Source organism: Callospermophilus lateralis, chromosome 18 (assembly GCF_048772815.1).
Source record: "Callospermophilus lateralis isolate mCalLat2 chromosome 18, mCalLat2.hap1, whole genome shotgun sequence".
Classification (NCBI taxonomy): domain Eukaryota; kingdom Metazoa; phylum Chordata; class Mammalia; order Rodentia; family Sciuridae; genus Callospermophilus; species Callospermophilus lateralis.
The window spans coordinates 49,185,740-49,199,361 of record NC_135322.1 but is presented as its reverse complement, the minus strand read 5'-3'; the positions used below and the strand labels follow the sequence as shown (position 1 = coordinate 49,199,361).

The 13,622-nt window shown below is 33.6% G+C and overlaps 1 protein-coding gene across 5 annotated transcripts in view; it reads right to left on the bottom strand.

Moving 5' to 3' along the window:
* Positions 1-187: 187 nt before the first annotated feature.
* Positions 188-13,622, bottom strand: part of Cbfb (core-binding factor subunit beta) — a 51,887-nt gene continuing 38,452 nt past the window's right edge. For 2 of the 5 annotated variants that reach the window (XM_077105731.1, XM_077105732.1), the window contains 2 exons: positions 13,035-13,161; positions 188-2,415 (listed from right to left, as the gene is read on the bottom strand). In XM_077105731.1, the coding sequence (XP_076961846.1) occupies positions 2,393-2,415; positions 13,035-13,161 (150 nt within the window). In that variant the 3' untranslated portion in view covers positions 188-2,392. The remainder of the gene's footprint in view (positions 2,416-13,034; positions 13,162-13,622) is intronic. The other 3 variants (XM_076838223.2, XM_076838222.2, XM_077105730.1) reach the window with 2 other exon arrangements.

Below are 13,622 nucleotides of genomic sequence, written 5' to 3'. Positions count from 1 at the left end.
GCAGAGGGGAAAAAGGAAGTTGGTGGGGAAATCTTCTTTGGAATTAGAAGAAATGACCACTAGATGTCACTGTTACTTTTTTTTTAATCAATAAGTCAAAAAGCAGGATCAAACAATAGAATCAATTTTCATGTCATAACTAACTCTGGGATAGAAATGATCAGATTATGTCAATAAAGAGCCAAGACCTATTTTTCACTACACATAAGTTTATTGTGAAAGTAAAACATGTAACACACAATATGGCTAATGGTGGCATAAGCAATCTGGTAGCTTAAGGCAAGTTTTGATGGAGATGAATTTAGAAAAGCTGATACAATGATGTAATTTTGCTTAAATATGGATTATGAAAACATATCAAATTGCATCAATAACTTAAAAAAAGTAGTTTTCAAGGCCTGAACTACTGGAGAAAAAGGGCTTATAATCTTAATGCCAGCATTAAGACAGACAGAAGCAACACAGTACTAAACGACACGGGGAAATCCAGTATTTACAGAAGAATGGCAACAGGAACATTTATTTATTAACATTTGATCTTATACTGGTGGACTAAAAGCCCTTAGCTGGAAGCAATAGAGAAAAATGTACCATCATCATGTTATTAAAAAAATACGAAGTGCAGAAGTCAAAAACCAAGGAGCTCTGTGATAAAGTAACCTTAAAACACCACTGTAAGGATCACTTAAAAGGCGATTCCCTCAGGGGAAATTAGGGCACTGAGTGTGTAAACATGTGAGCTGCACAACACCAAATACCAACCAAATTCATTCATAGTACTTAGTTACACAAGATCAGCATGGTTTTTTATGATGTATTATTGTTTATAACAATTTAAACACACTCCTTACCATGCATGACTTCAAATATATAACAAATATTTTTTATTCTGATACAGGATATCTGTTTATGAATTAAAAGACCTATATACATCGAAAATCACACCTCCTTCATCAATCAAGTATATTTATATGCTTTTTAAATGCAATGACCTTATTCAGATTTCATTTTCTGAATTGTGTGTCAGTTTTTCTACTCTTCAAAATAATGCCATTTTGTTATGATAAAATACATTTTTGCAAAAATTCAGAAATGTACTAACATTTAATGAACATGACCATGAAAAGTATTCGTAAGTTTGTGCCAAATGACTCAGCACTTTCTTCCAGTCTTGTATTTAAAAAAAAAAAAGTTGCACCCAATTTGACAGTAAGCCTATTTAAAAAATATTCTTAACTATTCATCTCAAAAGGTGCTAATAATAGTCCTTTTGCAAAATACCATATATAATTGTGAATGTTTTCCCCCAGAATAAAGAAAATGTATCCTCTGCACAGATGAACATTTTCTAAGACTAATCTTTCATTACCCAGTATTGTTTTTACAAAAGCATGCACTATAAAACACATAAAAGCAGCTATCTTAAACATGATTTTAATACAATATTACCTTTGTAGCTGATTCATCACTGTCTCCAGTTTAATATGTTGTTACATACATAAAGAAGCTCCAGTATCCCTTTTGATTGATTAAAAAAAAAAAAAAAATCCCTGAATAAAACAGAAGCCAGCCTGTGACTTCTTTAGGCATTTCAGTAGAATGTTATCATCTATGGAGAATATCTCCACCCAAACTCATGATTACAAAGCTGAATCTAAAACACACCTGGGGCAGATTACAGAGTTAATAAAATTTAAATTTTTTATGTTTAAAAAGGAAAGAAAGGGTGCTCATTATTAGCATTTAAAAGGATACTGCAACTTTAACAACTGTAAACTTTGTGGTAGAAGGCTGTGGCAGACAGTTCTATGCTACTAGGTTTTTAGCTTGTAAATAATGCAAACGTATCAACAGTTTTTAAATGCAATAGACAATAAAAACAAAAGGAAATGAAGGAAAAAAAATCAAGACTGCCTATTTAAAAAGAAACTGTAACCAACACATCTAAAAGTATAAAAAAAAAAAAAAAAAAAAGCAACTGATCAAAGAAAGCCCTTTGGATTAAAAACTTAAATTTGTTTTAAAATGACATGAACTTTAAATTAGAATGGAGGAAAAAAGAGCTTTACAAATTGATAGTTTCAACTGAAATAATGCCAACAAGGTAAGCTTGCATAGAAAAAAATTTCAAATTATTACTGGCTATATGCTTTAAAAATTAGAAATGTAGGTATTATAATCATAGTGCAAAACCATGGCAGTTTGTGATGTTTTTTACTGCCTTAGGTTTGAGAAATAGACCGTAGTACCTCCAGTTATCACAGTTTCTGGTCTTATAATGAATTATTTCTGCCAACTAGAAGCAATGTGTATGTAAAGATGGGCAGCACATTTGCTGTGCTACTATTAACGAAGTTTGAGATCATCACCACCACCTAAATTGGAACCAGGACTAGGGTCTTGTTGTCTTCTTGCCTGAAATGACAAAATTGTAATTTGGGGTTAGAAAGTGATTTAAAATCCAAATGCCAGATATATAAAATATGAGATATAAAACATAAGCCAGTTACATATAAGAAAATTTCCCAAAAAACTTTTCAATCAGTATCTGGCAAAAGAACAATTAAAATTACATATGACATATTTTGCTAAATTTCTTTAAAAGTCAAGAGTAAAGACCATTTTATTTTCAAAAGAGTATTATCATAAATATGTACTATGAATAAAAGAATAAAGAATCTGTTTCAGTTCAGGAATTAGAGGGTTTAACTAACATATCAGCACAGCCAATAACCTTAGAAACAAACTTTTCCTTTTAGCAATAGTTGACATTTATTGAGCCCTAACTATATGCAAAGCCCTGTTGAGTACTCTCCATGAAAGAACTAATTTAATCCCTCCTGTCAATGGTAAGATATATGTGCTATTATTTTCCCCCATTTCACAGATAAAGAAATGGAGTCACAGAAAAGTAAATCGTCTATTGATTACACAACTGTAAAATATAACAATCCCATCTCTGAAGTAAATTTTACAGATCTCTACCTTAAGAATTAAAATTCAGAATTACTATGAATAAAATTTGTCTCATAAGTAAAAATGAAAATCTTGTATGCTTATAATACCCAGAAGTATCTTTATAAAATATTTAACAATCAAGAGGCTTGACAATTATAAACACTGAGGATTTCAAGGTTCACTGCGGAATGAATGAACACCCTACTTAAACCATCTATGGCAAACTGCCTAATAGAGAACACTTATAAATGTCACTATGCATGACATACTCTGTAATATATAACATAGTGCTCCTTTTATCTACATGCAACCTTTTATTTCAGTCTCTTTCACAAATTCTAATGGGAGTTTTTCTACAAGCTTTCTTGAGTGCTTCCAAATGCTGGCCAAGTACAGATATCTATTTGTATACAGAAGTTGGTTCCTCCAACACAAGTTTTCCTATGGTAGATAATGGCAACACCATTTTACTGTTAAACTCCTAACATGTCTTTCTTTCATACCCAAGAGTGAATTCTTTTTTGTTTGTTTGTTTTCTAAATACTGGGGACTGAAACCAGGGGCATTCTACTATAGAGTTACATATATCCTCAGTCATTTTATAAATTTTTTTTTGAGAGAGTCTCACTAACCTACTGAAGTTGGCCTTTAATTTGTGATCTTCCTGCTTCAGCCTCAGCATGTGTCACTATGGTAGGCCCCAAAAGTGTATTGTGATGGCTCTACCTTTAAATGCATCCATAACCTAACCACTTCTGACTCTCTTTAACATTCTCACCCTAGTCAAAGCCACCATCATGTTTCACCCGGATATTTTTTTCTCAGACAACTGTTATAAACTAATCCAGCAGCAGAGGCTATCTGCAACTACCTGTATAATATCTTTACCTAAATGGAACTGTATATTAATACCTACTAATTCTCCATTGTCTGTGTCATTTTTGAAAACTACCAGAAATCAAATTCTTAAGATCTAAAACAGTTATTTTATTAGAGAAGAAACATCTTGGACCTTCAAAACAAGATCTCAACAAATCACATTTGTACTGTAAGATCAAGTTTGTTGCTTTTATATTTAGGCACTGGGAACTGAACCCAGAGCCTTGTGTATGCTGAGCATGCATCTACCACTGAGCTATACCCCCAGCTCTGAGATCAAGTTTTGTCAGAAGCTCCAGCTGTGTCATCTTTTAAGAGGGTTTTGTTGTTTAAACAAAAATGACAGCCTCCTTATTTACTTTCGAACAAAATCCAACACTCACATCTTTGATTTTCCTTAAAATTTGATGTATTCCTCTAGCAGATTTTAACTATTTTTTTGTTAGCAGACACACAATGACTAAATATTAGCACATTCTTTTCAATTAAATACTTAAAGTTATGGAGCACAATCCCAGACTAAAAGAGCTATGGATGCATATGCCTCAAAAAAACAATTATGTTCCATACAGAATCAATGCTATGTATAAGGACAGATCAATTCTGCAGAATCAGAGATGGTGATATAAGCATCTGGTTTCAGTCAATGAAGGTTAGAAAGGGGCTGAGCAATGAAGAAACACCGAGAAAAATCAATCCTAATTACGTATTTATAAATCACTACTAACCTACCAATAATACTTTGGGAAAAGAATAGTTCAGCTTTTGTCTTGGGTAAGAGTAATTTTCAAATTATATTAATAATAATTGGATGACTCCAAACAAGCGACAAGGAACAGTCCCCGGCAGTTAGAGGTTTCTCTACTGGTCATGGCTACACAGAAATAGCCATATATATATATTTTTTACACTATCATATTTTTTATAAAAATGTGACCTTAGGCATATTTCTTATCCTCTCTTAATTTCTATTCTCACATTTCTTAGCCTCAGTTCTTCAAAAACAGAGATTCACTCAGGTGCAATGGACCACACCTGTAATCCCAGCAGCTCAGGAGGCGCAGACAAGAGGTTCACAAGTTCAAGGCCAGACTCATCAACTTAGTGAGACCCTTTCTTAAAATAAAAAGAAAGGGGCTGGGGATGTGGCTCAAGTGGTAACATGCTCTCCTGGCATGCGTGGGGCGCTGGGTTCGATCCTCAGCACCACATAAAAATAAAATAAAGATGTTGTGTCCACCAAAAACTGAAAAATAAATAGTAAAAAATTCTCTCTCTCTCTCTCCCTTTCTCCTCTCTTTAAAAAAATAAAAGAAAAAGAAAATAGGTAGCTGGGGGTGTGGGCTCAGTGGCACAGTGCTTGTGAGGCACTACATTCAATCCTCAGCACCACATTACCAATAAATAAATAAATAAATAAATAAATAAAGATATTGTGTTCATGTATAACTAAAAAAACAACAACAACAACAACAACAAAAAATACCAAATAGGGATAGGGATGTAGCTCAGTCATAAAGCACCAAGAGGTTCAAATCCCAGTATGGAGGGGTTAAAAAAAAAAAAAAAAGAATCAAGTATACAGCAAAAATTAAAATGTATAGCACCTAGCACAGTATGCACCTGTGCTGACACTGTTAAAATTGCTCATCACTTCCCAATTTACCTTGTGAACTTTTAAAATAACATTCTAAATGCTTAGAACAACAAACACATCCTGCAGATAGAGTAATTTTTATAAACTAAGTTGTAAAAGAAAACATTTATCCTTCCTATGATAAAAGCAAATCAAAACTAGAAGAACACACCTCTTCCTTCTTCCTACCTCAATTATCTTCTTCCACCTCTCATTCTCAGTCTTTCTTATTTCCAGTTCACGCTCATTTGCATTTTCCCAAAACATGTCCCAAGAAAGTCCAGTACAGATATATTCTGATGTTGATGTTTTTCTTACACAAGAGTGAGTATGTGTAGAGTTAAATGATTTGAAAAGCAAAGTCTTCGGAATTTAAAGTAAATAAAGGCTGAAATTTTTTTTTCTTGGACCACACAGAATCGAAGGCTTCGAAAACATGCAAAACACAAATACAAAACCCACATAAAGTGTTTTATGTTTTTCTATTTCCAAATAGTCTGCACATAAAATTATCCTATGATTTGCTGAGTTGTATTAAAACTCCTTATAGAACATATTTATTTACCCATTCTCTGACATTAAAAACAACCATTTATTTGCTAACACTTTATAATTTAACCCAATGAAAGCATTTTCTAGATAATGATAAAAAAAAAAAATCTCTTTCAGCACCCTATCACCTTGGAGCTAATCAACTGCCAACAGTGCAACATAACATTTTAGGTCAAGAGTTCAATCAAGCTGAAGGTAGTCTCTCGAAACAGTATACAAGCTGCCATCAAACAGACAAGAGAGGCATCTAATTCATCTATGATAAAGCACTAGGTTTGTCACAATACTATTAACCTTCTTCTTCCTTCACAAAAACCAAAAAAAGAAAAGGCACTGGGCTACTTCTATATATAGACACCAATGGGGAACACTAAAGTACAGAAAATGACAAATTAAGTATATAACAGTGAATTTGCAAAGTGAACATAGCCCACATAACTAACACCCAGATCAAGAACTATATGGTGGGGGGTAGTGGCTAGGAAAAAATAGTTACTTTGGATTAGGAAGGAGAGAGTGAAGGGAGTGGGTATGGGGATAGTAAGGACAGTAGAATGAATTGGACACTATTACCCCATGTGCATATATGATTACACGACTGGTGTGATTCTCCATCAGGTACAATGAGAAGTTATACTCCATTTATGTATGATGTGTCAAATGTATTCTACTAATTAGAACAAAAATTTTTTTAAAACCCCAACTATGGTGCTGGGGATATAGCTCAGTTGGTAGAGTGCTTGCCTTGCATGCATAAGGCCTTGGGTTTGATCCCTAGTACCATAAAACAAACAAACAAAACCCAAACTGTATGTTTCCAGAAGGTATCCCTTCCTAGTCACTGCTCAACCCTGGAGTAACAGCTAACTCAGTCCCCCAAAGAACCAAGAAAAAATAAAAATTTTTGGTTGTTTCAAAAAACAAACTCACTGACCAACCAAACCAAAACAAAACAACTATGAGTATCAAAACAGCTTGGCAAAATGATATTTTTGAGTTTCATAGTCTGAAGTTAGGATATGCCTACTTTTACTGCTACTGAAGATATGTTTGGAGTCATAAGCATAGAAAGTGGGTGAAGGGGTGAAGACATTACCTTTCACTAAGCCGCCATTCTTAAGCACCAGGTACTGAGCTAGCAACAATTGTTGAGGTAGGTTTCATAAATGAGGTTGAAGGAATAGCAACTTTCCCAATGTCAGTCACATGGCAAAATAGTAAAGTTAGCAATCCATTACAAACCTTATGTTTATTCTACCACATCAAAGGCCCTCAAAGTTACCTCTGCCACCTACAGGGTTCCTTAAAAAACTCCAGGAACCCCAAAGGAAGATCAGAATAACCCTTACCTCTGCTTCATCCAGAGTTATGACCCTTTTATCTATTTAATAAAATGGGGCTCTGTATAAAATTTCACATATATTCCTTTTAAAAATATACACAGGCTGGGCACAGTGGCACACACCTGTAATTCCAGCAGCTCGAGAGGCTGAGGCAGGAGGATAACATGTTGAAACCCAGCCTTAGCAACTCAGTAAGGCCCTAAGCAACTCAGTGACATCCTGTCTCTAAATAAAATACAAAAGAGCTAGGGATGTGGCTCAGTGGTTGAGTGCCTCTGAGTTCAATACCTGGTTCAGGACAACAACAACATCAACAAAACAGAATGGTTTCACATTAAAAAAAAATAGCCTATATGCCAGTTTACAGACAGAATATTTAAGAATCTTCTGTTTTTCATTATTATGTGTTAATACTAAGAACAAATGTTCTTACAGGGTCTCGCTAAATTGTTTAGGACCTTCTAAATGGTTTTGAACTTATAATCCTTCTGAAGCAGGATTATGTATGTGCACCATGCCTGGCTACAGTATCACTGTCTTATGTACCCTACTACAGTACAACTATGCATATTCAAATAAATATATTCCTTTTAAAAATATCCACAGGGTAAGATATTATATGCAGTATGTTGTATCTTTTGCACATCATTTTATTGCACACCAGTGATTTGGGCAAGGTTATTATGTTTCTTCATTTCACTATAGTCTTTCATCATCCAAATTAATAATAATCTGCCATTACCTCTGAAAGGTGAAGAAGATACTATACTACTGAAATAATCTTTTCCTTAAAACCTAGAAAAAGAAAATGCTAATTCCACCAGGAATGGTGATTAGAAAATTTTCCATTTTATCATCTGTAAAGTTTTGAAACATGCCAATGGAATTTAATAACTGATTTTTAGGTTAAAAGACACCGGTGAAAATCCAAACCCCTGAACCACCAACCACTTAGAGTTCTGCTTCGAACTATTAAAACCTTAACTTTACACATACATTATGCTCATGAGTTGCACCATTACAAGTTTAACATGACAGGGCTGTAGGTCTCAGAAGTTATTCAAACAGTGGCAGACATCCTTAAACCTCTGTGTTGCCAGAATATTAGGCTTCCAAAGACCATTTACTGGGTTACTGCCACCCAGGAGTTACCAGTGTTCTCTGGTCCTTGTCTCCAGTCAGCCATCAGGACCACCCACTAGAACCAATATTATTCTTTTCTGCTTCAGCCTTTTCTATTCCAGGCAAAATGGTTTTTAACCTCTCCTGGCAGATTTTGCTTTTTCAGCCTAATCATCTTTATGGGTGGTGTGGAAATTAATTTCCCACTGCTAGGCTGTATTTGTAGAGACCTCCTAGTTAGAAAACTATGGTTTAAGTCCTCACATTTTCTTTTTTTTTTTTTTTTAGAGAGAGAGAGAGAGAGAGAGAGAATGAGAGGGAGAGAATTTTGACATTTATTTTTTAGTTTTCGGCAGACACAACATCTTTGTTTGTATGTGGTGCTGAGGATCGAACCCGGGCTGCACGCATGCCAGGCGAGCGCGCTACCGCTTGAGCCACATCCCCAGCCCAAAGTCCTCACATTTTCTTCTACTAACTAACTATTTGAAAGAGAGCAAGTCAATTAATTTTTCTGAGAGTCTTGCTTTCATCAATTATAGTTAAGAATGATAGATAAGGTGATACTTTAATCCCTAAAGATGTTTAATTACAGGAGAAAAACATTTTTCTCCACTGTTCTTTTAGGAAAAAGAAGATAAACTGCAAGAATATAAGCTGACCTTAAGAAGTGTTTATGAGGGGCTGGGGCTGGGGCTCAGTGGTAGAGCACTTGCCTGGCATGTGTGAGGCTCTGGGTTCGATTATCAGAACTAAATGTAAATAAATAAAAATAAAGGTCTGTCAACGACTAAAAAAAAAATTAATAAAACAGAAGTGTTTATGAGGGGCTAGGGATGGGGCTCAGTGGCGGAATGCTTGCCAAGTATGTACGAGGCTCTCAGTATAATCCCCAGCACCACCAAAAAAAAAAAAAAAAGTTTATGGGTAAAATAGCAATAAAGAAAGAAATGAAGAAAGCATATACAAACAAAGTACCAAAAGGCATGCAAACCTCAAACCTCCCTACAGTGCATACTCTGGAGACAGATTCCAGCCCAATCTCCTAGATGACAGCTCTCTACAAGAACTGATATTTCACATTACTGCTGTAAGGAATTATAAGATCTAAATCATTGATGAAAATTTAACTTTCTCTATGCTCTAGTCATAATGCAGAGAAAGTGCCCTGAAACACTTAAGAGAACTAAAAGGATGTTCTTGCTAGCCAGATAATTCAATTAACTGGAACCAGCACTGTGGTAGAGCTTTTAGCACTGAAGAAGTACTTTAGAGATATTATTTACTGTAGGCATACACATACCAAGAACCACACTAAGTGCTTTACAAGCATTTTTCTATTTAATTCTCACAACAATTTCTATGAGAAAACTGGGCCTTAAGAGAGACTGGCAAGTGATGGAGCAGAAATGTAAATGAGGTCTGACTACAAAGACTATGCTCACTGTCACTGACCAAAAAAAAAAAAAAAAAAAAAAAGATAAAATAAAATAATAAAAAAATCTCAGCAACAAATTACTTGGCTCCTCTGTTAACAGTTTTTGTTCACAGACACAGATAAGCTCCAAGAAGAGAATCAAACATTTTTTCAAGTAACAATATTATAAATTAGAAAAACCAAACAAGTTAAAAACTTCCAAAATAATTGTTTTATTAATTATCACATAGTTATTCTTCAAATACATTAATTTAAGGTCATGGTAGCTGGTTCCAGAAAGACTGACCATGCTCTGACTTAGTAAGCTCCCTTATTCCTTCATGAGAATAAGATAGTGCTCCTCCTGTCTGGAAAGTTTTCCCCAGTCTGTCCAACTGGCAAACCCAAACTCTTCCTTTAAATCCCTGCAAGTGTATTCTCCGTTGAATCTTCCAAGCAAAAGCCAACTTAAATGTTCCTCCTTCCTTTACACTGTTGCAGTCCCCTTTGAACCCACCATTATATATGCAGGCTGCTAAAGGACACAATTATCTGTTTACACACTAATTTTTCCCACAAGAATGATACTCAAGGACAGAAGCCCTGCATTTTGAACCTATGTATTTCCAGTTCCTAATACAGAATCCAGCACAACACTGTTGGGGCTCATTACTTTATTACTTATTTAACTAATTTATATAAACCAACAAATTATAAATATTTAAAATATTTTCACCATTAATATGTATCATATACTTTATCCCACAAACTATCCTACAATTCTAGTTCTCAGGCAGGATAGGACTTTTCTGAAGATGTTCATTTATCAACTAAACACAATGTAAAAACACTGTGGTGAATAAATGTGAGGAACACAAAAATTAGGGGCTCTATCTATGGGATCTCAATTAAGTGGAGGTCAGGCATATTTATAATTGTTTCAACATACTATCCATAAGAATACTAACAGAAATAAGTAGTGCTATGGTTTCCACTAACTACAAACTGGAAGATGAATAAGAACAGTCATACATAACATTTAAGCTGTGCTTTGATAAATGGTAGACAAGTATATTCTACATCTAGTTGCAAATAGCATAAGCAAAAAGGGTAAGTGTAAGACAACAAATACATATCATACATTAAAAACTTAATTTTACAAATAAAAAATAAAAAAGGTAGCATGGAAGTTTGTAAAATCTTAAGAGAAAACAAGTATGTCACATATATCCTTCCTGTTTTCTTTTCCGAGCTAAAAAAAGGTATTCTTGGGAACATCCCTAGTTGTAATCAGTTCGTTAGACAAATAAATTCATTTACAAAGGACTATCAATCGTTAAAAGATGCTGAATCTATTTCATACACTAACCACTGAATAGGTTTTATTTTTAAATTTATTCTAAGCGGATATATTGTAACACCACACAAAAGGACCTAGTAACAATTACAGCTGCTGACATCTAGTCAGTGCCATATGCTCTACAAGTGCTTTCCCATGTATTTACTTATTTAATCTTCACAATGACCCTAGAAGACAGGCTCATTATAACCCTGTTTTATATATGAGTAACATAGTCACAGAAAGGTGAAGTTATTAGTCCAATGTGACAAAGTAAGTGGTACAACTAGATTCAGAACTCAGTTTGGCTCTAGTCTAGGCTCTTAACACTATCTTTGTAAACATGCACATGTGTGCATGCGCACATACACACTTTTACATTAAATGATATTGTATATATAATTTTGCGCTTGGAAAAAAAACCTATAAATTTTCTGTATTATGTAACACTGATTTTAAAACTTTAAAAACTGTGGTAAAAATATATAACATAAAATTTACCATCTTAACCATTTTTGAGCACTCAGTTCAGTAGTGACACTGTAGTATGTTTCATCTCTAGAACAGATTGATCTTATAAAATTGAAACTCTATACCCATTTAATAGTCATTCCCCATTTCTCCTGGTAACCACCATTTACCTTCTGTAATTATAAATTTGATTCCCTTAGGTACAAAACATTTGTTTTCCATGGCTGGAAATGATTCTATTTAGTTGATATACTATAATTAAATTTTAATAAAGAGATTACCATATTTGATAAAATGAATGCTTTAATAGACCTAATTAAAAATGAACACATGCTGGGCTGGGGCACTGGGTTTGATCCTCAGCACCACAAAATAAACAAATAAAATAAAGGTATTACAAAGGTATTGTGTCCATGCTAACTCTATTTCTTCTTGTAGGAAATGTTCATGTTGATACTAAGTTTATAAACTGGAAGAATGACAGATATTAACCTCCGAGAACATTTTTAAAACACACTAGTTCTTATTTTTATTTTGTTCAAATATATTTTTAAAGAATTTTTAGTTTATTTTTAATAACTTCACCTTTCTGTGACTATGTTACTCATACAACCATTTATGTATTCTTTTACTTCTTATAATTCAGATCTGCTTAAAGCAGGCTCCAATTTTATATAGGAAAAAAAATATATGTCCATGCCAACAAAGATACCAAACTTTAAAACTGCATAACACACTTTCCTGTATTTTATTCTGTAATAAAAAAATGTTAAGAAGAAGTTTCTTAATTCTATTCTTTGAGTAGTTTGAAAATTATTAAATTTGCTGGGTGTGGTGGCATATACCTATAATCCCAATAACTTCGGAGGTAGAGACAAGAGAATTACAAGTTCAAGGCCAGCCTCAGCAACTTATTGAGGCCCTAGGCAACATAGTGAGACCACATCTCAATATTAAAAATAAAAGGGCTGGGGAATATAGCTCCATGGTAAAGTGCTGTAGGGTTAAATCCCCAGTAACCCAAAATAATAATGTTCTATGTTAACATTGGTAATTTTTACAAATAATCTCAAAAATATTTAGATTGATGAATTAAGAGGAAAATATACCTTATTGTAATAAATAATTTTTATGAAAAACAATAAATGAGGAATTCACATACAACCTTAAAATTAGAATACGTTTCTTTTTAGCAATTTCATTTAACAAACAGAATAAGCAAGTACAATTTTTAAATTGAAAGTCAAAATTAAATCATTAAAAAATATCATGCACATATATCACAAACAGCCTGAGAGTTTTGGGGAAAGTACTAACCAGTTACTGCCAGCAGCTGTGAAACTCTCACCTCCATTTCCTCCCGATGTGACCTGTCTCTATCTTCAAATTCACGTGTCCTTCTCCGAGCCTCTTCAAAGGCCTGTTGTGCTAATGCATCCTCCTGCTGTCAGAATATATGTGAAATAACTATTTAAATTTATAATAAATTTTTAAAATTTGGGGATGTTTTATTTTTTGAAGGAAACAAAAAGTAAAGTACTTCTCAAGATATCAACACCAAAATAAATAAATAAATAAATAAATTTTGGGAGTACTTTTAAGAGAAAAATTCAGTATAGTATATTTTCATGTTTTGTAATACATGCTGGAAATAGTAGTCATGTTTAATTGTATTCAAACAATTGAAAAGCCCTTCCCTTTTTTTCCCTTCATTTTTCTTACTCATCAAAATGAAATTCCTGTCAATATTTAAACCATAGAAGTACAAGGAAAAAAAAAATATTTCTCATTTGAAATAAGGCCCTAACTATGACACAAAAGCCAGAAATATATATATATATATATATATATATATATGTATGTGTGTGTGTATATATATATATATATATATATATATATAAAACT